Genomic DNA, 27100 nt, shown 5'->3' on the forward strand with positions numbered 1-27100 from the left:
ATGTTCCATGCTTTAATTACAAGATTTGCCATGAACTACAGTTGAGGCATCTGATGGGGTGGCTCCACCCCAGCCGTGCTCCAGGAGAGGCCCTGAGGAGTAGGTTGCAACACCCTGCCCACCTCCTGTTCCTGTACTTCTTAAAATGGCTCATTAAAATTTTGTTTCAGCAATTTTTAACATTTTTGAATTAGTGGAATTAGTTTTTGTCGTCAAAACAATTTGTGGATTCCCATATAATTGCAGTTAAATTTTCTCAATGTAATTGAAAAAATGTTTTCTGGAAAAATGGTACCGAAAACTGTGTAACACTTAAATTATTTTCTTTCCTGTGTTTTTGTAATCACAACATATTTACATATATTTGAAAAAACAATAGCAAAATATGTGCTAGTTATATTATTTCTTCATTTTTAGGTAATGCTTGGTATTCATTAGGGTCTTTAAGTACAAGAGTTTGCAACCCATGGACTGTAAACCACACTTTAGACTATTTGTGAATAATAATAACAAAAGTAAAATTTTCATTTTTTCCTAGGATGCTAGAGTTGAATAGTTTCAAATTTAGAGGGAAAATATATACACATACAGATCAAAGAACTCTAATTTTTATCAAACTCAAACCTTACCATTAAAATGGAAAATTTCTTCATATTATCCACCTAAAAGGTTCCTATTACCTGTGAAGTGTTAACTGGTATAATTTTTGGAATTTTTAATAGCTATCTTTTTCTCTTTCAGCTTTGATTTTAGTATATAGTCTTCTCAAATGGAAATAGAAATTTTTCTTTTTTAAAATATTAAGACAACCAAAAACTTGCTGTATATGAAGCAGATTATTTCAAAGAATATAAAGCTAATAGATCTGAATATGCTTTGAATTTGACTACTTTCTTCTTTCTTCTTTAGTAGTCATTATATTTTCCTAAAGAATTAGTACTCAGGGTCATTTGAAAAGATCCATTAAAGCCATCAATGCAATTGTTCTGAACAGAGTTCTTTTAAGCAGCCTCTGTTTTTTGTTTTTTAGCCTTGGGCACAATAATCTTTTCTTCTTTCTGAAATCAAATGAGTTTTAAAGATTTGAGAAAATCAACACTAATGTTTGGAGGTTAAAATGGATCCATTCAACAAACTTTTGATTCAGAAAAGCTAGAAGTAAAAATATAAGTTCTAGTTTTATAAATATAGTAATGAAGATTATGATTTAGTGTTAACTTAATCTCCATATTACAGAATTAAGAAAATCAATGAATTTCAAAAGATCTGATTGATAAAGTAACATCTGGATTAATGTAGTTTGTTTAAAACCATTATGAAGGAATGACTAGTCATATAAACTGAACTTTTTCTTTCATTTAAGTAAAAATATATGTTGTATTTTATGTTCTGTAAAAGTTGACACATTATTATACTACTTGTATAGTGTAAATAGAAATTTGGGGACAACTTTGTGAACAATTACTAATTTTATAAATCATTTAGTTTATAGATTCTTTTAAATTTTTATACTTATTAGTTAGTATGAACATTTTCCTGTTTTCAAATCGAGATCCATTCTTCTTCAGCCAAAGCAAATGAATAGGTTTCCAGGATAAAACAGTTTAAAATACTATCCTCACAAAGAGATAGATGTCCTGTAGCTAAAGTTGAAGAACTCACTTTCTTCCTTCTTTTTAAGACAAACAAAGTATAAAACACAATGATTTATCCTGTTCATTGCCATCAAGATTTGCATGTTATAATAGCCCCACTCTGTCATCTATGTGTTGACTACTCTCCAGAATACTGTAATAAATCACAGGTGGATTAAAAAGATGCTCAAAGAGCCCTCAGGAATAGGCAAACAGTCAACTGATAGATCATCGCTGAATCAAGGAATTATACCCTTTTCTTGACATATCACAGCTCATGAAAGCTAACATTTTGGTGACTGTTTCAGGAGGAGAAATACTGTACTGTATTTCCTCTCTTCCCTTCAGTGTCTGTTATACAAAGATACAAAGCAAACAAACTTGTTTACAGAACAGCCAGCCTTTGGTTGAGTAAATGACAGGTAGGAAATTAAGCTGTTAATACAGGAGGATGACTAAGTGAGGAAATCCGTCTTTTGTCAACCACTCTTACATTTTTATTATTTTTAAATAGAATCTGCTTTCAGTTTCTGTGGGAGTGTTAGATGTATATGGTTTAATGGATTTTGTACTTGAAATTCTGGCTTCCCTCCTTTGCTTACAGTCCAACATCACAGTAGAAACTAATGCAAATAGTCTTCTAAATGATTGATATAGAGTGATGGTTTAGGCTTATTTATTGTGTCAGAGCTCCACACCTGTTGTGTGTCATAACAACTTCCTCCAAGGATGAGTTGGTTTTTTTAAGCCATCTTTTCTTGCAATGCCAGAAGCATTAAACATCTCTAAATTGAATAATGCTGAATTAAATTTGCTTCTTATTTAAATCTATTTAAAAGTAACCCTTTGCATACCTTCTGGTTTTTTTAGTATGGATTGTTGATTATCACATTGTATGTATATGTGTTTATACATGTATTTATACATACATATATGTGTATGTATATGTATTTCTTTTTTATAAATTTTGATAAGGTATTAATCTTGACATTTATCATAACATGAAGAATAATCCTAACATTATTTACGACGTTCTTCCCCTAAATGAAGTTTATTGAAAGCAACTGTAAATTTTTACATTTAAGTTCATCAAAGTAAACACATATAAGATGAACAAGACTTTACTTATTTGGTGGGAAATGGAAATTCAAGCTCACATTTAATATGTCAGTATTGTCATGAACCAACTAAAAAATGCTTATGTCATTTTAGGCTTCATTAATGACAGTATCTAGATCACATAAACTAATGTTTTGAGGTGTTCTGTCCTGGTCAGGTCACAACTAGAATATAATATACAATTTTGAGATCTCATGGTTTGTGAATAATTTTAGATATAACCGGTATGGATCAGAGCATGATTTACCTTGGAGAATAGAAAAATGCATGTAGATACAGTTATTGCCTTCAGATGTTTAAAAGTTTATAGAAGAGACAGTTAAAAGGTTCTGGTGAAACAGAACAAATTCCCAATGAGCTAAAATTGTTCACTTATTATTTGCAAATGTTTTGAAAAAGGGTTGATTTGCTAAATACCTGCTATGTTGATTCAGAGTTGGAAAAGATCATTTCTTGTCAATTTTGATTGAAGTTGATTAGGAAGCTGGAAAAGATAAATCTGATCTGTTTTCAATTTTGAATTGAATTGGCAGGCATAAAATGATTTTATTATTCAGTCACTTAGCATATATGTGAATATTTACAAATTTAAAATTTAAATTTTGAGACTAATCTTAGAAAATTGCCTTTGGCCCTATGAACGTTCCATGTATTGTTACTCTGCTATGTTTTTTCTTCTTTTTAAATGATAATTCCAAATATTTATAAAAAAGGAAACATCAAAATTTGGCCCAGGTTATTTAAATCCAGTCTGAAGCTAGAGGTAGGAATGAGAATGAATAATACAGGTCCTCTGTTTAACATGTGAATCCCACTTTTCCCATCATATATGGAAGTTGAACATTAAAAATTTAAATGGACAGTCTAATAACTTACTGCTTTCTTTGAAGCAAACTTGGTTCCACTTCAAAAGGGGGGAAATGTATTTGAATTTCGTTCTTTGACAGTATTGTCCTTTGAACTCTAGGCTGACTGAATAGATAAGCTTTTTGGCTCATCTCATCTTCCAAAACTTCCTGACCTTTTCTCCTTTCTTTAATGTTTTAAATATTTTAGAGAGTGGATAGTAAATATAGCTTATATGTTTCTGTAGAATTCAGCAAGAGAGATTGGGTGCCTTGCATTAAATATTAATATCTATATTGCTATAAATTTTAATTGCTTTTAGATACTAGTTGACATTGAGTAGCACACAGAAAGTACCTATTACATAAACTTACTGTAGAATGTAAAAGTGAAAGAATGAATATGCATATGCATGCATCCTTTATAGTTACAAGATCAGTGATCATGTTTTATTGATGGCCTAATCTTAGGGTGTTTTTTGACACTCTAAATGATTAACATTTGTCATATAATAAATATATCAATTTAGATAGCAGCAGATAAGATGTTAGCATTTGAACAGAGCAGATAGTTATCATTTAAATAATTAGTTTCTTTGTTAAATTATGAATTTTCTAGGGACTCTATACATATGTTGATTTCATATCAATCTAAAACAATGCATTGAATAAATGTATTAACTTTGGTAGTCTGCCATAAACTTTGCTCTATTTTTGTGGCCATTAATTTAGGAGAATGGTAGTTCTTGATGCCCTCTCAGTATTAATCTCTGGAAAACAGCACAAAGGTTTCTGAGATCTCAAGGAATCTGGAATGGTTGTATATGTATGGTCTTTATCCATTGTCAGAAATCCAGCTTCTAAGGAGCTTTTCCTGTTTTTTGGCTCATATGTAAATGGAATTTTCAGATTTCCTCAACTTGGTGACTAAATCTTTTGTATTTTTAAATTGGTCTGGATTGATACCAGTCTATTTGGAGAAGGGCAGGCTGGAAAGTGTTAAGCCAGAAACAGGAAGACTGAAGATTGAAGCACCCTGTCGTTTATTGTACACATAATACCTTATTTTCTCCAAGGTTCTTGTTGGGCCTATATGATTTGCCTTACAGACTTTCCAATACAGTCTACAACATATACTGAATAAACTACACCATCTGTATCTTTGTGTCTATTCTAATCTTGGTCAACATATGCATAGCACTTCTAGTAGAATTGCATACAATTTATGAGCTCAAAATAAACACAATGAAGATTTAAGCTTTTCATCTTTATTCTAGGAACATTCCCCATTTCCAAAATGTTTATATTATTGTGATTCTACTATGAAATCAAAAGACAAAAATTGTACCATCCCTTCAAATCATAACTTTATTCAGTTTATGACTCTACTTAGAATAAGAACAAAAGTTTAAAGAACACATTCTTTAAGTGCCACTAGTTGGAAATAAGGAAAAAAGTGTTATGTTAATAAATTTGTGTTGTATGCACATTGTCGGTCTCCCAATTATAGAAACATGAAGAATAGAATTCATGTTTTTCATTTCTCAGAGACCAATAGGATTTAACATGAAAGTGTTAGTCACTCAGTCCTGTCCAAGTGTTTGTGACCCCACAGATTGTAGCCCACCAGGCTCCTCTGTCCATGAAATTCTCCAGACAAGAATACCGGAGTGGGTAGCCATTTCGTTCTCCAGGGGATCTTCCTCACCTAGGGATCGATCCCAGGTCTCTCGCATTGCGGGCAGATTCTTGACCATCTGAGCTATCAGGGAAGCCTTAATAGGATTTTAACAAATTCGTAAATGGAGCAGAAAAGAAAAAAAAACTGTTGAACCTAAAGCCTGGCTTCATCCAGAAATAAATATAAATTTTTCTTTTTCTGTCTTTAACCTGAAAGTATGTTCAGAAAGTCAGACCTCACCGGAAACATTACTGATGTTCTGTAGGACGGTACTTTTTTCAGCTTATGTCCTTTAGTTCAGACTTTCTGTTTAGTACTACGAAATATTCGCACCAATATTGAATAAATGAATTTATGCAAAAATTATATCTGAGCAAAAACCAAGCTGCTGCTACTGCTGCTAAGTCACTTCAGTCGTGTCCGACTCTGTGCGACCCCAGAGACGGCAGCCCACCAGGCTCAGCCTTCCTTGGGATTCTCCAGGCAAGAACACTGGAGTGGGTTGCCATTTCCTTCTTCAGTGTATGAAAGTGAAAAGTGAAAGTGAAGCCGCTCAGTTGTGTCCGACTCTTGGCGACCCCATGGACTGCAGCCTATCAGACTCCTCTGTCCATGGGATTTTCCAGGCAAGAGTACTGGAGTGGGTTGCCATTGCCTTCTCCGAAAAACCAAGCTAGAGGCTTTTGATATCTGGTTCCAGGTGGTTTGATACAGTAAATGTTACAGTTCAGAGAACAGAGAGATTATGGAAAGTCAGAATACTTAGGAAAACATAAACACACATTACTTATTTTTAATTAAAAAATTCATTTTCTATGTGACAGACTAAGTTGTTTGCATATGCTATATCATTTCAGTCTGCGCAATAATGCAATTAAGGTAGATATTTTTCATACTATTTTTTAGGTAAAGAAATAGTATCACAGAGGTTAAGAAATTTGACCCATGATCCTAATAGCTAATAAATTATAATGAATGCTACTTTTGTTCATTTGGATTTTCTTTCCAGAAATCAGTGACTTTCGAGGGCCTTTAAAGAATCTGAACTGGTTAACAGGGTTGCTGTCGCCCTTGGGAGTTGCTGGGAATGGATTTAAAGGCATTGAGAAAATCTGACAATGGCTATTGAGTGGGAAGTTGAATAATCCATCTAATTCTCTTACAAAAAGTAAAGTAAATTGCATTATATTCCTCTATCATTGACCTGAAAATTTTCTGCGTGTGTAATCTTGTGGTGAGTGATGTGGGTCATCCAAGCTTACTTTACTTTTGGCAGATCCCAATTGAATCAAAGAAGTACCTGCTTCTTATTTACAAGATTTTAATTTGCTTAAGAGACAAAAATATATGTTTGCAGTTTGAGGGACCTTTCATGGATGGTGGTGTTCAGTAATACCTTTCTTACAAGCATGCCATGATATCTTATTTATAGTAACATGAGGTAGAAGTCAGAATCATTTCAAAATAGATACTGTTCACTATACCATTATTGGCATCTTTTTTTAACATAGCAGTAATTATTATTAGGGAGCTAATTTTATGTGGCAATTTAACATTTTTTAGTTTATTGATGCTAAGCTGCTATACCTTAATATTTAATGATTAAGCACATGGACTCAAGCCTTGGGTTCGAATCCCAGTTATATCTCGTACCATCTGTGTGACCTTTGGCAAATTAGTGAACCTATGTGACTCTGTTTTTTCACCTGTAAAATGGAAATTACAGTATTACCTATTATAGAGAGTTGTTGTATTAAATGAAAATAAATTTGAAATAACTGAAAGCAACACTTAATAAATGTTGTTTGTTATCCTTCTTTTTAAAAGCTTGCCACCATTTATATTTGATTAAACTAGGAGCCAGTGAAACATTCTTCATGGATATTTCGCTCATTGTGATATTGAAATACATTTTGAAATGTGATTGATGTATATGTAATAGATCATCTATATATTCATTTTAATATACCATTTATATATTAATCTGGTAGGCTAATACACATGTATTCTTTTTGAAAATAATTTGTGCTTTTGGAAATCTGAGATCCTTCCCAACATTTAGGTATAATGAATTTCAAAAAAGAAAATGAATGTCAGATTTATGAGATACATGGGAAGATTCTATTCCCATTCAGTGAATAATTATTATTAAATTTCTAGTTATACTTGGCCCTTATTAAAATATTTTCAGCATTTTGTTTGTTTTCTAGTGTGTTTTGCTCATTTGTTTTTAAACCTACCAAAAAGATTTATATAGATCCTTAGTATGTATAGTGTTAGGTGCTGGGAATACAAAAATGAATAAATAGATGGAATTTCTTCTCATGGGGCATACAGTTTGGTGGTGGTTACAGACAAATGAACAGTGACCTACAATAAAGTACGCTAAATTCTGTGATGGCAGAAGTGCAGAGAACTCCACAGGGAATGGGATAAGACAAAGAGAACACTAAAACTGGATTTAGGAAAAAAGAGTTTCTTAGAATAAGCCTCGTAAGAGAGCTAGAAATAATGAAGTGGAAGTGATGAGATGTTTCAGAAAGAGCATAACATTATGTGGAAAGGCCTAAAGTAGAGAGGGCACGTGATACATTTGTAGTTCAGTATGGCTTTGCTGTGGAGGGAAAGGTGAGAATGGCAGGAGGAATCATGCCGTTATGGCTTAACCGTAACCATCTTTGAATGCCATGGCACAGAATGTTTCTTTTGTCTTGGAAGCAAGAGTAAACATTAAGGCAGTTAAGCTGGAGGTGACATAATCAGATATGTGTTTTAGAATTATCTGATTATAAGAGGATGGACAGTGAGGTTCTGCTGGTAGGAGTGACTTTTCGGAAATCTAGGAGGAGAATCAGTGGTCTGAATTAGGGAATGATGAAGGTGGGATGAAAGGAAGTAGTTGGTTTCAAGAGATCCTTAACAGTGAGTAGAATGCACAGGACATGATGATTGATTAGATGATGACCTTGATTCTACTTTGACAGGATCAGCTTCATGGATATGGGGTTTATAGATATGCACGGGGCCCTATGTCCAGAAGGGGCTCACTGTTGGTTTAATGCTGTAGTTGCTCTCTTTAAATTCTTAATAGTTTTTGAATAGAACCCAAATTTTCCTTTTAAACACCACCTTGTAAATTATGTAGTCGGTTCTGGTCTCAAAAAGTGGTTGGATAGTGGTATGTTTCACAGGGAGAGAGAAAACATTTGGGAGTAAGTTAAAGAGCTCTCTCTATGGGATATATTGAGTTTAAGGTACTTAAAATATGTAATAGCCTTTGGACCTTAGTTCAGCTGGTTGATGATACAGATTTAAGACTTAGCATTTTAGTGATAAGTGAAGCCATTGGAATGGATAGTATCTCCCAGGGTAAGCATAGAGTAGCGGAAGAAAAGGTTGACTAGGAAGAAACTCAGGTGCATTCTAATATTCAAGGGTGGGCAGAAGAGGAGTCCAAAATGAGGACAGAAGGAATTATATACACAGAGGAGTTTGAATATTCAGAAGGAAGAAGGTATATGAAGTTAGAGTTTATAAGTTTATTGATGTCAGGAAGTTAAGAAAATTCCCATCTAATATATTGTATTTCCTCTGTGACATAGGAGGTTAATTCAGGTGCTGAGAAAAAAGAAAAGCGGTCAGGTCAGGCTTTTAGAGGAATGGAGAAGCTTGAAATAACTTCTGAGAAAAATAAAAGAACTTTCTGAGGAAATAAGAATGCCAGGCAAGGTTAAGGATCTCTGCAAAATTGGAGATAATTTTATTGCGATTTTTCCTTAACCAAGTATTTGGCCATCAGTTATAGTTGTGTGAAATGGAGACAGTCATATTGATTGGCTTCTTATTTATCTCTGGGTCTTCAGTGTTTAAGGCTTCCCAGATAGCATAGTTGGTTAAGAACCTGCCTGCCAATGCAGGAGACTCAAGAGATGTGGGTTCTATCAGGAAGATCCCCTGGAGAAAGAAATGGCAACCCACTCCAGCATTCTTACCTGGGGAATCCTTCATGGACAAAGGAGCTTGGTGGGCTATATAGTCCATGGGGTCGCAAAGAGTTGGACACAACTGAAGCGACTGAGCACACATATTGAGTAGGACTCAGTTTTGCCACATGGAGGAAAGAGATTTGAATGGATGATTAGGTAGTGATTCTTAAAATTTAATATGCATTCAAGTCACTTGCATGTCTGAGATGGAGCCTGAGATTTAGCAATTCTAATGTTTCTGAAAAAGACAGATAGTCTAAGTATTGTATATTTTAGCAAGATCTCCCAGATAGTTCAAATTCATATTAAAGTTTGAGAAGCAATTAGCTGGAGAATGATTGAAGTGTATAGTAAAATCTGAAAAAAAGGACTGATAGGGTGAAAATTGAGGGATTATGCAACTGATAGTCTCAGTGAATGAAGACTATCTATAACCGCTTGGATAGTCTCTGAATTCAGTGTAGGTATAGTTTTGTCTTTTATGACTGTTAATTTTTCTATTTTACCAGAGGCAAGAAGTTTTTAGTGTTTGCTGTTTGTTTGTTTTTTTTTTAACAAAGTAACACTTGCATATAATACATGTCAAGGTCCATATGTAGAAACCAGACCAGTTTGTAGTAAGTAGGATCTTGACAGTGGGATGTTACAAATGACTCCAATTTGCATGGAACTTTTAATAATCATTATTTGATTAATCTTTATAGTCCTATGAGTTGGTCGAATTAGATAGTTTATGCTAATTTTTCATGTAAAGTAGAATTACCAGATTCATTAAAACCTCCCATGTTATTTTGTAAATACATTTTTTTAGTGATTTAAAAATTGAAGTTATGAATGCCTCTTTATTTTCATAAATGAATACTTTGAATAACTTAATTTCATTTTAACTTTTTTAAAGTGTTCCTTTGGAAAAAGACTGCACTTCATATTTGCTAAGTCACCTCAGTCGTGTCCGACTCTGTGTGACCCCATAGATGGCAGCCCAGCAGGCTCCACCGTCTTTGGGATTCTCCAGGCAAGAACACTGGAGTGGGTTGCCATTTCCTTCTCCAATGCATCAAAGTGAAAAGTGAAAGTGAAGTCGCTCAGTCATGTCCGACTCTTAGCGACCCCATGGACTGCAGCCTACCAGGCTCCTCCATCCATGGGATTTTCCAGGCAAGAGTACTGGAGTGGGGTGCCATTGCCTTCTCCAGCACTTCATATTTAGACCTGCACATAATGCCACATTTCTTCAGTAACAAAGATGTTCATGAATAGACTGGGGAGAATTAGCCCTTCATTACTTTAGAAATTTTCAATATAAACTCCTTAAAAAAAAGTAAAACCTGCTGTATGTGCATAATTATATATACAAATGCCTTTGCTTGTAGGAGAAAAACCTGAAAAGGTATTCAAATGGTTAAAGGTTCAAATGTTAAAGTGGTATCTATAGAAATGATGGTATGTGTATATTTCCTTTGGTTTTCTAAATTTTCTGCAGTGAACACAGATTTCTCTTTAAAATTATTTTTAAAAGTGTAATTATATGTATGCGTATAAAAACTTTACTGTCACAAAATTTGAACATGTCACAAGTCTCCTGAGCTAAATTCTCTACCATTCCTTAGCACTGTAATGAGACAAACATTTTGTTTGCTGTTTAGTTGCTAAGTCATGTCCAACTTTGTGACCCCCATGTACTAAGGCCCACCAGGCTCCTCTGTCCACAGGATTTCCCAGGCAGGAATACTGGTATGGGTTGCCGTTTCCTTCTCCGGGTGCTCTTCCCAACTAGACACACGTGATCTTAGCTGCACAATCATTACGTGATATAGGGGTCTCTCAGATGGAGTAAATAGATAACCTATTTTATATAGATATACAAGTTTTCAGAGAGTACTTAGCTGACTGATTGTGCCCACTAATGATTAAAATCTGTAATAATTTTTATGGGAAGGCTACAGGACTTGTATCTCTGTAGTAAAATCTGTTACCAACACAACTTAAAATGTGTGGTAAATTTATTCTGTGGTATTAAATAAGCCAAGCGTTATGGGTTTTGAGAATTATAATGAATTCTACATTCATATATATCTTATACTGAAAAGTAGAGCTAGTAAGAGAGTGAAAAATATGAATTTAGCAGTCATTAAATTATGTGAATACTCAGGGTTTTAGAATGTTTTTCACTTAATCTTCTGTTACCTTTTTTGCACAAAGCTGAGCCACAAATAGTGGTTACTATTAACTTTAATAATAAATATGTTTCATCAGAGTACTTTGAAAATAAAACCTGTTATTATTCCTTAATGTTACTCTAATCTGTTCAGGTCTTTAAAGTACATTTTAGAAATATATATATAGATATATGTATCTTCCCAGGAGTTAGCCTATGACCTATTTGCACCCCCAGAAAGAGACAAGTTTACTCTTTCTCATCAGTAAATCTAGGCCAGTTGTGTTAATTAACTTGCCAAGACATACTATGAAATTAGTAAGTGACAATTATTCCCTTTTTACAAAAAACTGAGGGCCAACAAGCGTTAGGCAGTTGACCAGTAGGCAAGTACTAAACTCATGGAAGCACTCGACTATTCTCCAAGACTGTGGAATCAACAGTTTTTCTAGGAATCATTGACATCATTTCGTTTTTATTACTCTTTCATATAGATATGACAGAAATTTTGAAAAGACTACATCTTCATAACTTTTTAGCTCTGTTATCTGTTGATTTCATTCACTTTTTAAAAAATAACCAAAATAGTTTATAACTTAAAATTCTTTCACATCAAAAATAGCAAACTATAGTTAATCCTTTCTAACCTCTTAGGAAAAGAACGTTAAAATGCTGGACATTAAGACATTAATTGCATTCCTTATATTTAATTTCTATTTTTCACATTTGTTACCTGTAATTTCACCAAGACCTATTTCACCTATCCTTTATAAAGCATTTTACTTTGTAATAATTACATAATCATTCATTTACTTTTTTAATGTTCTAACAGATATTTTTCTGTCTTGCTCAGCAAAGTTCAATTTAAGGATAAGCTATATAAGTGACCTAATTCATTTTCTTTACATGCATCAAGTAATATAGTCATGCTAATTATGCCTTCCCTTTTGTTCTGTTATCATCTGAAGCCAGATTATAGTTTTATATACTATGTTCTGCACTGGGTGCCAGATGCAAGGGAAGCCAGTAAATAACTTAATAATATCCAGGAAGATCCCAGCTTTAGTTGAAAAAAAAAGGATGTCTTGTAAGTAGGACCGTTGTAAACTACACAGTAATTATAAATCTCCGTAATTATAAAGGGGCATTTTCTCTTCTTTCTTTAACCTGTCTTCAGCATTAGATATGATTGAAAGAAGTGTTTCTCTCAATAACAAGAAAAATATTACTTATTTTTATAGTCAGTTTTTGAAACAAAAGGAAAAACTCCACTGGGATAAAAATATGTCCACACAGTGCCTGCCATGTAAAGTTTCCAAACTCATAGAGACTTGAACCATGCTTTTTAGTTATTTGATGAAATTGCTCGTACTAGTTTATAAGTAGTTCTGAATGTTCCAGTATTCTTTTTCACATAAAATATAAAAAAAGTGTCAGTTTTGGTTTCTCCATTAGTGGATGGACCTGTGGAAAGTAGAACTTGCTTACAAAATGCTTTGAAAGCAAGAGTTTTCCCAGCCTTGAATAATTTATTTTCTCTTTCTTTGAATCTCTTATGGAACGTATTATCTAGAGTATCCACTGAACATTTAATATATATGGCTTTAAATTGCTGTTTATCTCTGTTTATCCCCACATTGTGAGCTTCTGAAAGGCAGAGATTCACTGTCTTGCATGTGATTCACCTAGTACCTGTGTCTTAGATAGAATTAGTTTATAACAAATCATTATTTATTCTGACTAAGATCATGGCATCCAGTCCCATCACTTCATGGCAAGCAAATGGATGGGGAAACAGTGGAAACAGTGGCTGACTTTGTTTTTCTGGGCTCCAAAGTCACTGCAGATGGTGATTGCAGCCATGAAATTGAAAGACGCTTACTCCTTGGAAGAAAAGTTATGACCAACCTAGACAGCATATTAAAAAGCAGAGACATCACTTTGTCAACAAAGATCCGTCTAGTCAAGGCTATGGTTTTTCCAGTAGTCATGTATGGATGTGACAGTTGGACTGTGAAGAAAGCTGAGAGCCGAAGAATTGACGCTTTTGAACTGTGGTGTTGGAGAAAACTCTTGAGAGTCCCTTGGACTGCAAGGAGATTCAACCAGTCCATCCTAAAGGAGATCAGTCCTGGGTGTTCATTGGAAGGACTGATGCTGAAGGTGAAACTCCAATACTTTGGCCACCTGATGCGAAGAGCTGACTCATTTGAAAAGATCCTGATGCTGGGAAAGATTGAGGAGAAGGGGATGACAGAGGATGAGATGGTTGGATGGCATCACCGACTCAATGGACATGAGTTTGAGTAAGCTCCGGGAGTTGGTGATGGACAGGGACGCCTGGCATGCTGCGGTTCATGGGGTCTCAAAGAGTCAGGCACGACTGAGCGACTGAGCTGATACTGATAGTGATTTATTCTGAAAGTTTCTTTTACCTATTATACAATTGGGGGAATAATTTTATCTAGCTACACTGACAGAGCTTGTATATCTATTCTGACTCTTTTACTCATTTGCCTAGTTTAAATGAAACTGAAGCTGGAGACAAGTCAAGGAAAAGGACCAGTGCTATGAAGACACAGGAATTTTGAAGGTGGCTGCAATTTCTTCATTTAATCTCATCAGTGACATAGAATTCTTCAAGTAAAACTCGTCAATGACAAATTGAGCAGTTGGTAATACTGCACATCTAATAATGACAAATCATGTACTTTCCATTTGTCAATATGCTAAGCACTTTACATTATTTCTTCCTTTTGCAAGAGAGAATCTGAAACTTTGAGAGTTGATAAACTCCCATGGAGTAGTATAGTTCACAGTAGGTGGATTCATACTCTCTGTGAATCCAAGGAGTCAGAAAATGTTAAACCTTAAGGAGACTTTAGAGATGATCTTAGCCTACCTCCCAAGGAGGGAGGTAGAAACTGTCTTTATTATGTAGAGGAAAGTCAAGAGCCATTCTAGAGGGATCATAAGCTGAGGGAGAGTTTTCTAACTGAGCCCTTTTCTCTCCTCCATAGTGCCCTTTCAGTTGCTCACTCTGTTTTTAGTATTAGGCAAGAAAATAGTAGTCTAGTGCCAGCTAGAGACCGGACAGCTAGTATCAGGACAGTATGGGAGCCTGGCTTAGGAGACAATATTGTATTAGGAGTAGATTTAGGTATCTTAACTTTCTCAACTCTCCTCACTATGTGGACCAGGCAACTATTGCTACTATAGAAGCAGGAAAGCCCCTAATAATAAAGATCCTAGGGTGGAGAACCTTAGAGATTAGTAAATAGAGGGCCTAGAGAGGTGGGCTTGGAGAGTAAAAACAGGAGATTGAGTTCACACTGAGACATCAGAGGAACTTAAAACTGCTTTGGAAAGCACAAGCTAGGGCCCTTCCACCTAAGTAGAAATTATAAACTGAGGTAGCTAAAAATCACACCATAAAATGAGTAAAACCAATGGTACAGACAGAAGAGAACTGTAGTGTTAATAGATATTCTTAAAGATGATAAGGAAAAAAGCTGGATTCATAAAGAAAAAAAGCAAATAGTTATCATCAATTGGATATATTGAGTTTGAAAAATTACCACTTTTTAAAACTAAAATGCAAAACAAAACAAAAACCAGATGGGTAAAATAGCACAATGGATACAGCCAAAGAATAAATTCATGATTTGGAAAATCAAATCCAGAAATCTTTTTAGAAACATCAGGAAAAGATAATGAGAGGGAAAGAATGTGAGAAAAGTCAAGAAATATGAATGATAGAAATAGTTATGTATGTCATTATTTGTGTACTAGAAGTCTCAGAACCACAGGCAAAAAGTAAATTGAGGGGAGAAAATATTAAGTAAATAACTGAGGATTTTCTGTAATTAAAGGTGCAACAATTAAGATTAAAATGTTCAGAGAGAGCTGAAGAAAACCTACATCCAGACTTATTATATTAGAATATTAGGATATCAAAGCTAAAGAAAAAAACTCTAAAAGCTTTCAGGTAGGAAAAAACATGAATCAGTCTGACTTTAAAGTTCTGAACAATACCAGACAGAAGGGGAAACCAAAATGACATCTTCAGAATCTGGCAGGAAAATAATTTTGAACCCAAAGTTTTGTTCAACTTGACTGTCACTTAAATGTGATAGAGAAGGGAGGATATTTTCTGATACACAGGATCTTAGAAAATTTACAGTGCAAAAGTCCCTCTCTGAAAGAGCTCTCAGAGCATGCACCCAGACAAGAGAACTGAATCCAGGAAGAAGTAGTGAGATGTACAGGTAGTAATAGAGAATACAGAATCCAAGAATGTGCTTTATAGATGTGTGTGCTCAGTCCGTTTGACTCTTGGCAGCCCTTTGGACTGTAGCCTTTCAGGTTCCTCCATCTATAGAATTTTCCAGACAGAAATACTGAGGTGGATGGCCATTTCCTCCTCGAGGGGTCTTCCCAACACAGAGATCGAACCCATGTCTCCTGAAATTTGCAGGTGGATTATTTTACTGCTAAGCCACCGGGGAAACCCTGCTTTATAGATAAGCAATGGCAAAAACCAAAAAAAAAAGAAGGATGAGGGATACTAATAACCAAACATCTCACAGCCTAGAATTAAAACTCCAGTTAATATTAATCTTTGGGGATTTCTTGGGGATAAAAGGAGTAAGGTGAAGAGAGAAGTTGGAGACCAGAGGAGGTGAAACTGTAATAAGGTTCTTGTCTTCTTCAGGGAGAGTACATAGACATTAACATTATCATTTACAATGAAGAATAAGCATAGTTATAGAATCTCTTTGCTTGATAATAGATAACGAGCAGATCACGATACGTTGGAAAGAGTTCCAATATTGAACAAAACAAAGAATACCAGTTTTCAGATGCCTAGTCATTTTACCATGTTTGAGAACCATTGTGTCACTTAAATCAGGGCTCTAATATTTTTATTCTTTGAGGTTGCAGCGGTGCATACCAAACTTCTCATTTCTACCTCAGCATTCCACCCTATGTCAAATGCCCATGGTTTGAACAGATAAAACAGCTTTCCTGTGCTGTCATGTCATATTGTTTATAGAACCTTAAGTAGCTCCTCTCATGGACATAGATCTACCATTCTAGACCTTTTCTATTCTGAATCATTTTTCCTTCCTTGAAGTATTGCATTTTATGAAAAACTTGATCTTGCTTTATTAATTTTTATTATTTATATTGTAGTTTTACTCTTCGGTTTTCTCGACTCTAACACTTAAATGCTATATGGCCAGTCTTGCAGAAGTTAATTTCTTTAATTCATTTTTGTAAACCAGGAGACTTCACTTATGAGAGTGCATGCTTTACATAGGAATAACAACTTAAAGAAATTCATTTCCAGATCTTTAATGCCTAAAGGTGATCTGCCTGAGAACACACTTGTGTTGAGAGTGGAAATTCCCCTATCCAAATTCTTCATTATAAACCTCTGAGACACCAAACAAGAAGACAGTGGGAGGTTAGAGGTTTGAAAGACTGGATCACTCTGAAGCACCAGTTTTCTAAGTGTGGTCTGGAGATTAGAATTACTGTTTGCTTTTTTTTGCTCTTGTTTTCTCAGGAGTTGCAGTTTAAAAGGGCTTCCCTGATAACTCATTTGGTAAAGAATCCACCTGCATTGCAGGAGACCCTGGTTTGATTCCTGGATCGGGAAGATCTGCTGGAGAAGGGATAGGCTACCCACTCCAGAATTCTTGGGCTTCCTTTGTGGCGCAGCTGGTAAAGAATCCTCCTGCAATGCGGGAGACCTGGGTTCGATCCCTGAGTTGGAAAGATTCCTCTGGGAGAAGGGAAAGGCTACCCACTCCAGTATTCTGGCCTAGTGAATTCCATGGACTGTATAGTCCAAGAATTTTACGTTGTCCCTTGTTCATCATCTTGTCTGAGATATAGTTCAGATTTCAGAGAATTGGGAGGTGTCATTATGTGAAAATTTCCTATGCTCTCATTTATGTGAACAAAGTCTCTCTGTGCTTTATTCCATTAAAAAAATTTTTTTAAATAATTTTAAAAGAATCGAATCCTAGCAATGAGTAGGTGGCTCAGCAGTAAAGAATCTGCCTGCAATGCAGGAGCCACAGGAGATACAGGTTTGATCCCTAGGTCAGGAAGATGCCCTGGAGGAGGGCATGGCAGCCCACTCCAGTATCCTTGCCTGGAGAATCCCATGTACAGAGGAGCCTGGCGTGCTAAGGTCCATGCGGTCGCAAAGAGTGGGACATGACTGAAGCGCCTGAGCACACACGCAATGAGTAGTCGTCTCCCATGTTTACAAGAACACATTTGGGAGAAGGAGACTAATGAGGTAATTCTATCAGTCTGTTTAAGAAATGAATTCCCAATAAACTTTAACTTTTTATGCTAATATTTTGCCTGAATTGATAATATATATAATGGTACCTAAGTAATTGTAATGCTAATTCAACACGGAAGAAATTTAATACTTAGAACCTTTTGTTCATGTGAATTTTAAAAAATTTAATGTGTATATGTATTTTTATTTGTTAAAATTATTACAAAATGATTCATGAAGGAAGGAAACTTTCTTGGAGTAGTGGAATGACAATACAAATTTAAGGAGAAAAAAATCTGTTGAAAGTTTCTCAGAACTAGTTTTTAAATGCATCATAGGATTAAATTATTTAAAATCTGTTGAATACATTGGCGAAAGTTGAAATAGAAATCATATTTTAAAATATCAATATTTATAGTATTCTGGAAGTTCATCTTTTACTACTGTTTATACATGGATACATGTGAGAAGGCAATAATCTCACTTTTCTCTTTAAAATATATGTATAATTCCTTTTTAACACTAGCAAGAGCTATATGTACCCACTGATTAAGACCAGAACCCTACATTTTTGGAGAACGGGAGAAAGGTAAAGAGAGAAATGCTTTTAAAATTAAAGCAATGAAGCTTTTCCAGGGAGTGACGAAGAGTGGGTGCTTATAAAATGATTTTGGAAGCAGATCAGCCAGAAAGGTGAAAGAATCAGAATGCTGATATGGCAAAAGATAATGGAGTTGGTCCCTAGCCAGGCTGTAGCAACTGCCTTATTATATTTTAATATGTGCTATTAGCTATATATCTTGATTCCTTTGACTTTCTGCCAAATAAATGACTCTTTATTAGTATAGTCACTAGAATTGAGTTGACTGGTCTACTGATACCACCACAGCTTTTTCTAATCCATTGCATATTTATAAAGTGAATAGGAGGATGGTGGTGTTCCTTTGATTACCAAAAAAAAAAAAAAAGTACCCACCTTGATTTGTTTTTAAGAGTTTTTCTCATTGGTTTTTAGCAACTTCACTATGATATCCGTTAGTATGGGTTTCTTGTGTTTTTCTTGCTTGAATTGCTTTATGCCTGCTTATTCTTGAAGCTGCTTTTTTCTTTTGGGGTGATAGTTTTATTAAATCTGAACCAATTTTGGCCATTATTTTTTTCTTTGGCCATTATTTCTTTACATCTGTTTTTTCTGATCCTCTTCCTAATCCACCCCACCCCCCACCGCCCAGAATTCAATTTCGTGTATGTTAGATGACCTAGTAACATCCCTTAGGCCACCAAAACTCGGATCTTTTGTGTATTTGTGTGTGTGTGTGTGTGTGTGTGTGTGGTTTTGTTTTGTTTTTTGCCTTTTTCTTTCTGGGCTTCAGTTTCAGAGGGTCACATACCAAGAGTTTACTGATTTTTCACCTAAGGTTAAGTTCAACCTAGCATTCTCTTTTAAGTGGAGCTGCTGGGAAAGATTGAAGGCAGGAGGAGAAGGGGATGACAGAGGATGAGATGGTTGGATGGCATTAGCAACTCAATGGACATGAGTTTGAGTAGACTCTGGGAGCTGGTGATGGACAGGGAGGCCTGGCGTGCTGCAGTCCATGGGGTTCCAAAGAGTCGGCCATGACTGAGCGACTGAACTGACTGACTAGCAAAACAGTTCAAGCAAGATAAACACAAGCAAACCATACTAGGGTATATCATAATGAAGTTGTTAAAAACCAGTGAGAAAAAGAATGTCTTAAAAGCAAACCAAAAAGAGGAAAAAAAGAAAAAAAGCCATGTTAAATACATTGTCAGAAACAGTGCAAGCCAGGCAACAGTGGAATGATATCTTTAAAATGCTGAAAAGAAAAAAGCCCGTCACTACAGAGAAAAGCAAAACCTATTCAACTTAAATAATCAAATGTTTTCTTGTTGAAAGTGTCCTTTCCATTTATAGTCATAGAAACCGATGCTGAAAATGACCTTTGAGTTTATTAGTCCATAGTAATAGGAGGGAGTAAGATTAGACTGACTACTCTCTGAAAACACACACAGGGCTTTAGGTTTGTCCCGTACACCTGGAAGCTTTCTCACAGACACCTTCCCTCTCCCCTCTCACCATGGCATTACTAGGGCAGTGAACCTCTGTGTGCAGTGAGACTGACTAAGATCACCTCGGGTTTGTTGAGGCAGAAAACAGATTGAAAGTCACTGACAGTCCACATCCCCACTTTATACACAGGATCATTAAAACTTTAAGAAGATAAAATGACTGTCTCCAAATCATTTTTGACAGAAAAACTAGCACACTGGAGTCTCAGATCGGGTGCTTCTCTATTTCTTTTGCATATTTAAAAAATTGGAAGTCCTCCTAGAATTTGTTCATGACAATGTATTTGCAACGAGAGGTAAATCACAAGAATTTCAGACCAAATTTTGTGTTTATATATGTGTGTAGGGGAGAGCATATTTAAAAGCAGAGACATTACTTTGCCAACAAAAGTCTGTCTAGTTAAGGCTATGGTTTTTCCAGTGGTCATGTATGGATGTGAGAGTTGGATGGTGAAGAAAGCTGAGCGCCACAGAATTGATGCTTTTGAACTGTGGTGTTGGAGAAGACTCTTGAGAGTCCCTTGGACTGCAAGAAGATCCAGCCAGTCCATCCTAAAGGAGATCAGTCCCGGGTGTTCATTGGAAGGACTGATGTTGAAGCTGAAACTCCAATACTTTGGCCACCTCACGCAAAGAGTTGACTCATTGGAAAAGACCCTAATGCTGGGTAGGATTGGGGGCAGGAGGAGAAGGGGACGACAGAGGATGAGATGGTTGGATGGCATCACCGACTCGATGGACATGGGTTTGGGTAGACTCCAGGAGTTGGTGATGGACAGAGAGGCCTGGCGTGCTGCAATTCATGAGGTCGCAAAGAGTCGGACACGACTGAGCGACTGAACTGTAGGGGAGAGATACTTAGAGTTTTTATATCAATGCAATTTTATATAAACTCTCAGTATATAAACACTAGGGTTTACTAAGCTATTAATTTACTAAGGCATAACAATAATAAAGATGAATAAAACATCTTTCCAGTATTTCATATCTCTCCTTGACATGTGAAGTTCCGGGTGTGGTAATACCTATTATGGAGTGACTCCTCAAAGTTCAAGTCCAGAAATACAGAGTACATAGACAGTATATAAACATGCTTATTGTTGCATCATGTCAGGGGAAGAAAATACAGAAGGAACATCTGAGCTCCATAAATCTCTGCTAAAGAGAGCGTTACTTGCTACAACCTGTCTGCAGCAATCAGAGGAAGGAAGTCAGCAAAAAAGGGAAAGAATGCCAAGTTACAAGTGCCAAATTGTCTCATCACTTGCAACTAAAGAGAAAGACCAGATTCCTATAACTCAAAACAAGGTTCAAATTCAGTTGCTAAAATTACAATACTGTCCTAGATTTTAGAATCCATTTTGCCCATCTTTCCGCTACCAGTAAAAGTGATCTTTATCCAAATGTCAGTGAAAGCCTTGGAGGAGAAGTGTTGAAAGGGTCTTAAATCATGTCAAACCCTCTTATTTTCAGATGGGATAACATGGATCAAAGAATATTATTTGACTCCTATTCCAGTGGTCTGTCCATTAATCTCTGTTAGGAAGAATAATTCTAACCAAATCACTTTCAGATTCCAGGTAAATCATGCCTCATCCAAAGTGTGTGTCTTTGTTATTTGGTTCTAGCTATTAAGTATTCCGAAGAACTAATTCTGAAGGATTTATGGGTATTATTTAGTTTTCTTTTATAAAGGTTTTGACAAGTTTTTAATCTGATAGTCTGATTCATTTGGGAGCTACCAGATGTTGCTTTTAAAAGTCTCATTTCTCACTCAAATACAGATTTAATAAAACAGGCATGATTCTGTAGGGGAGTATTTTGAACACATAGAGAGCCTAGTCAGATGGAAGTCACAGAAGTGTTAAGATGCCACTGATTGGAAGGTGTATCATTACTTTATAGATTACTGAGCTAGAAAGAAAAATGCAGCCAATTAAGTTATGATGTACATCATTTCCAAGATAACACACCCATTTCTGTGATGTTAAAAAATGAAGAAACGTGCTCCTTAGAATCAGTGAAATATTGAAGGTAGTTGTTTAGGAAAGGTAAGGACATTTCTGGAAAAAGGGAAGCAGAATGGATATAGGAGTGCAGAGTAGAGACTAGATTGCAGAGCATATGAGCCTGGCTGAAAGACTCCTGGAGAGCGCTGGGAGAGAACTGCAAGCCAGTAACACCTAGGGGTGGGGTAAGGTAAAAAGAGTGAAGCCCTTAACCTGAGTTTCATCCTCCAAGTGAACAAGAAAATGTACCAGAAATCTAGTGTTAACAATTTAAATGGGAGAGCAGCTCTCAAAATCTTTGAGACTCTCCTAGGATTTAGAATACAAGAGTGAATGCTGACCTAAAGCATTTGAACCTTAGATTTTAGTCAGTAATAAGCTCTGAAACGGAGAAGGCAATGGCGCCCCACTCCAGTACTCTTGCCTGGAAAATCCCATGGACAGAGGAGCCTGGTAGGCTACAGTCCATGGGGTCGCTAAGAGTCAGACACGACTGAGCGACTTCATTTTCACTTTTCCCTTTCATGCACTGGAGAAGGAAATGGCAATCCACTCCAGTATTCTTGCCTGGAGAATCCCAGGGACGGCGGAGCCTGGTGGGCTGCCGTCTATGGGGTCGCACAGAGTCGGACACGACTGAAGCGACTTAGCAGCAGCAGCAGCAGCAAGCTCTGAAAGAGAGAGAAAGAGTGTTTTAAGAAGATGAATCTAACAATGGTGTGAAAAGGTATGATCTGCCAAAAATACTGTCTTTTTTTTTTTCATCAGCAAGTACTCTCTCTGGAGAAACAATAGCAATGTGATCACTAGCTTTTTTTTTTCCTCCCCCATTCTTTCTGTTTTTTTTCCCAAGTTGTGCTACTTTTTTGAGAAAAATCTAAGTCCTGCAAATGGTAATAAAGAAGCTAGTAGTTATTTACATGAGCTTTTAACCTACTCTTACCAGTAAGCTAAAACACAACCTTCAGTTACATCTTTCAGAGAAAAAAAAAATGATTCACTTTGGGTGGAGTACAGACTTGCCCATAGTCTTCAGTTTTACTGCAGGCAAAACAAAGACACGCCTCTTCCTGAAAACATAGACAACACAAATTACTGTGGCCAGCTCCTTGCATTATCACTTTTACATCAGCTCATCCCTAACTGCTAACCACTTAATACTACTAACGTAAAACACCTGCCCTTTGCAAGCACTGGGCCTCCTTGGGTGTAGTATTCTAGGATAACCTCTCATTCCACACTGTCTTAGACATTTCTTCTTCCTATAAGATTTTCTCATCTCTGTATTTTATCACCTCATCATATCACTATGAACAAGAAATGGCCTTCCTGTTTGTTTGCTCTGCTAAATTCCTACTTCTTTTAAGAATCAGATCTCCTCATATGACTATGTTCCTTAAGAATAAGATTTCTTTCTCCTGATCATAGTGCTGGTCTTGAATGTTTGAACACGTCTCTAATTCTGGAATCTGTCGAGATCTCACTTGTGGGGCAGCCTGCCTTTTTCTTCCCTCACTCTGCTTAGTGATTAAGATTGCAGCTGCTTAAGCATATAAGAATATTAAAATTTTTTCCATTATAAAAAAATAATCAGATCTCCTGATCACTCCCAGCAGAAATTGGAGGTTCTTCTGTGCATAAAGCAGTCATCTGTCCATCCTTCCTTCCATCATCGTTTTCCCCCTTCTTTCCTTTCTTTTTAAAAATACGTCAGTTCTTTCATTGTATTGTACACACCTTGAAAGCACAGGCCATATCTCTTCAGATTTATATCCCAGAAGCTTAGCACAGTGCTTCATACATAACAGATGGTCACTAAATGTCTGCTGAATTGATTGGTTGGATGATGGAGATTTATATCATCAGCTAACTATAAAGTTTGTATTCGCCATGCACAGTATTGGCTTAATAAGATATATTCACTAGCCTCAAAATCAGAATCTAATATGAACTTAAGAAACACAACTACTTTGAAGACAAAGAATCCGAAATACTGTACTAGAAAGAGCATACAGAACATCTAGCAAGGGCAGATTTCTTCTAGCAGGAGTGACTGAGATTATAATTATGCTGAGTCTTGGGTGAAAGGATACTATTTCAGGAAACAGGAGGAGAGTAGGTAGGCACTGCATATGGAACTGACACTGGAGACAAAGAACGTAATAGACCTGAAAACAAGGAATATATTTGCGAAATGATGAATATTCTAATTTGGTTCAGAATTATAAGTACAAGATCAGTGGCTGATAAGAGCTGGGCAAATCAGTTGAAATCACATTAAGGTAGAGTTCAGCTTTAGTAAACTGGAGAGAGAATTTCTGAGTAGAAGAAAGAAACTGTCATGAGATTTTAGGAAGATCAATCAGTGCTCAGGCTGGATTAGAAGAGGCAGAAACTAAAGACTGGGGTGAAGGATTGCACTACTTTTTTAGGAGAGGAATTTAAGACAAACTAAATCAAAAGGATATATGTGAATGACATGGTAATATATATTTTTTTAAAAAGGTGTCTTACCCTGTCGCGAGTTGGCCAGTTTACATTTGGATCACCACATTTATGAGAAACGGTGGTAACCCAGGGTAAATCCAAAGAAGAGCAGTCAGAACTGGGGTGGGAGGGAGGGACAAGGGTCTGCAAACTGTGAGTTCCTGATGAATCAGAAGGGGAAAAAAGGCTTTGAAGAAGTGTTGTGATAGGCAACTTCAGTTAACCCAGAGGACTGACATATGGAAGAAACGATAGCATGCTTATTCTGTTGCTCCAGGGAAGCAATGAGAGATCCTAGGCTGTATCCAGAAGAGTGTGACCTAGATGTAGAAACCGTGTCACAGGGGAATAATAATTCTGATGTATTTCGAGAGGGTGAATTTTTATGATAAAGGAGATTTAGAAGGGACTTGAACACTGTCTTCAAATACATGAAAATTTGGCCACCTGAGAATGGGTCTTGTGAGCAGATTTAACTCCATATGTCATAACCATTTGTAAGTTATAGATAAGCAGCTTTCTCTCTTTTTGAAAAACATATCATCTTAATAATATTTTAAAAATAATTTTTATTTCTTTATTTTTGGCTGGGCTGGGTCTTCAGTGCTGCACGCAGGCTCTTCTTTAGTTGCAGTGAGCAGCAGCTGCTCTCTCGTTGCAGTGCATGGGCTTCTCTTGTGGTGGAGCACAGGCTGTAGGGTGCACGGCCTTCAGTAGTTGCAGCATCTGGGCTCAGTGGTTGTAGCTCCCAGGCTCTAGAGCACAGGCTCAGTAGCTGTGGCGAATGGGTTTAGCATGTGGGATCCTCCTGATGAGGGATACAACCCACATCTCCTATGTTGGCAGGCGGATTCTTTACCACTGAGCCCCCAGGGTAGCTCCAGCTTTCTCTTTATCATAAGAAACCGACTAGCAGGCCATTCAGCAGAAATATCATAAAAAGTATGTTAGTGTTGGCAAGTGGTTTTAAAAGGACGGATTAATAGAGTCTGTTGGATTTATCTTATTAGTATATATTTCTATTATCAGAGAGTAAAAAAGAAGAATCAGTGGGCCCACCAAAGTCTTAGAACTTAATGTCCATACTGTTTACTTATTGAATGACTATTTCAGAATTTATACCTCTAAAATAAGCAGAAAGTTCAAAGACATATAAGGAACTTAGGTACCCATGTATCCATAATAAAGTTACTTTCTTAATCTGAATGCCAAATAAGGAGGTATGGTATAGTATAAAGAGCATGGGTTGACATCAGGCATTTCTGAATTTTAAGCCAACTCTGCCACTTACCAGCTGTTTTAACTTTAGCATGTTACTTGGTCTCTCTGGGTCATAGTTTAAACAGGGATATAATTACTCTCTTCCAGGGTTATTACAGAGATTAATAATAATGTTTATTCAGTATATAGAAAAGAACCTAGAACATCTTTGGTATTTTTAAAAATAACAACAATTGATGTTATCTGAAAAAGCTTTTAAATAAACATTCTTCATAGATACAAAGTAGTAAAATGAAAAGAACAGGAGCTCTGGAGTCAGATTGATGTCACTTTGAAGCCTACCTCAGCCACTTCATTAGCAGTATATCCATAGCAACCTGTTTAAGCAACATGAACTCTGATTCTTTATCTGTAAAATGAGAACAATACTTATCTACTCTACAGGGTCAGAATATTAAATTAGGTCATATTTATTATTTCTGTGTTTAGCAGAGTCATGGTGTATAGTAAAACATCAGTGTTAATTTCATTTCCTCAACTGTATGAATAGATAGTATCCCACTCATGACCTGTTAACAGTATTTTACACATTAGATGGACTGGAAGTCCTGGCTGGGCTTCCAGGTCCCTGAGGGAAGGAAGAGCTGTTCCTGTTTGCCTGTGCCAACTCCTAGACTGATACACCTAATAGACTTCCCTGTATTATGCAACGCTGGAAAGGAAATGTCTGAATTTTAAGAGATCAAGAGGACAGAGATGCAAATCTTGTTTTATACCAAACTGAAGAGTTTCTTATTAACATCTGCATGCATGCATGCTCATTTGACTACAGTCGTCTCCAATTCTTTGCAACACTATCAGTTCAGTAGCTCAGTCGTGTCCGACTCTTTGTGTCCCCATGGACTGTAGCACACCAGGCCTCCCTGTCCTTTGCCAGCTCCCGGAGCCTACCCAAACTCATGTCTGTTGAGTCGATGCTGCCATCCAACCATCTCATCCTCTGTCGTCCCCTTCTCCTCCTGCCTTCAATCTTCCCCAGCATCAGGGTCTTTTCAAATGAGTCAGCTCTTCCCATGAGGTGGCCAAAGTATTAGAGTTTTAGCTTCAACATCAGTCCTTCCAATGAACACCCAAGACTGATCTCCTTTAGGATGGACTGGTTGGCTCTCCTTGCAGTCCAAGGGACTGTCAAGAGTATTCTCCAACACCACAGTTCAAAAGCATCAATTCTTCCACATTCAGCTTTCTTTATAATCCAACTCTCACATCCATACATGACTACTGGAAAAACCATAGCCTTGACTAGATGGACTTTTGTTGGCAAAGTAATGTCTGCTTTTTAATATGTTGTCTTGGTTGGTCATAACTTTGCTTCCAAGGAGTAAGTGTCTTTAATTTCATGGCTGCAGTCACCATCTGCAGTGGTTTTGGAGCCCCCAAAAATAAAAGTCTACCACTGTTTCCCCATCTGTTTGCCATGAAGTAATGGGACCAGATGCCATGATCTTAGTTTTCTGAATGTTGAGCTTTAAGCCAACTTTTTCACTCTCCTCTTTTACTTTCAT

At 36.4% G+C, this 27100-nt stretch overlaps 1 protein-coding gene across 3 annotated transcripts in view; it reads left to right on the forward strand.

Annotated features, from left to right (window-relative positions):
* Positions 1-27100, forward strand: part of AFG2A (AAA ATPase AFG2A) — a 328990-nt gene that overhangs the window by 155582 nt on the left and 146308 nt on the right. The window contains exon 15 of one of the 3 annotated variants that reach the window (XM_081544860.1): positions 13945-15037. The exons of the other annotated variants lie outside the window; for them this stretch is intronic. Within the exon in view, the coding sequence (XP_081400986.1) occupies positions 13945-13953 (9 nt within the window). The 3' untranslated portion in view covers positions 13954-15037. Of the gene's footprint in view, positions 1-13944; positions 15038-27100 lie in introns of those variants that run through there. 3 annotated transcript variants of the gene reach the window in all.

The sequence above is a fragment of the Giraffa tippelskirchi genome, chromosome 11, assembly GCF_054371585.1.
Source record: "Giraffa tippelskirchi isolate mGirTip1 chromosome 11, T2T-mGirTip1v1.2.pri, whole genome shotgun sequence".
Classification (NCBI taxonomy): domain Eukaryota; kingdom Metazoa; phylum Chordata; class Mammalia; order Artiodactyla; family Giraffidae; genus Giraffa; species Giraffa tippelskirchi.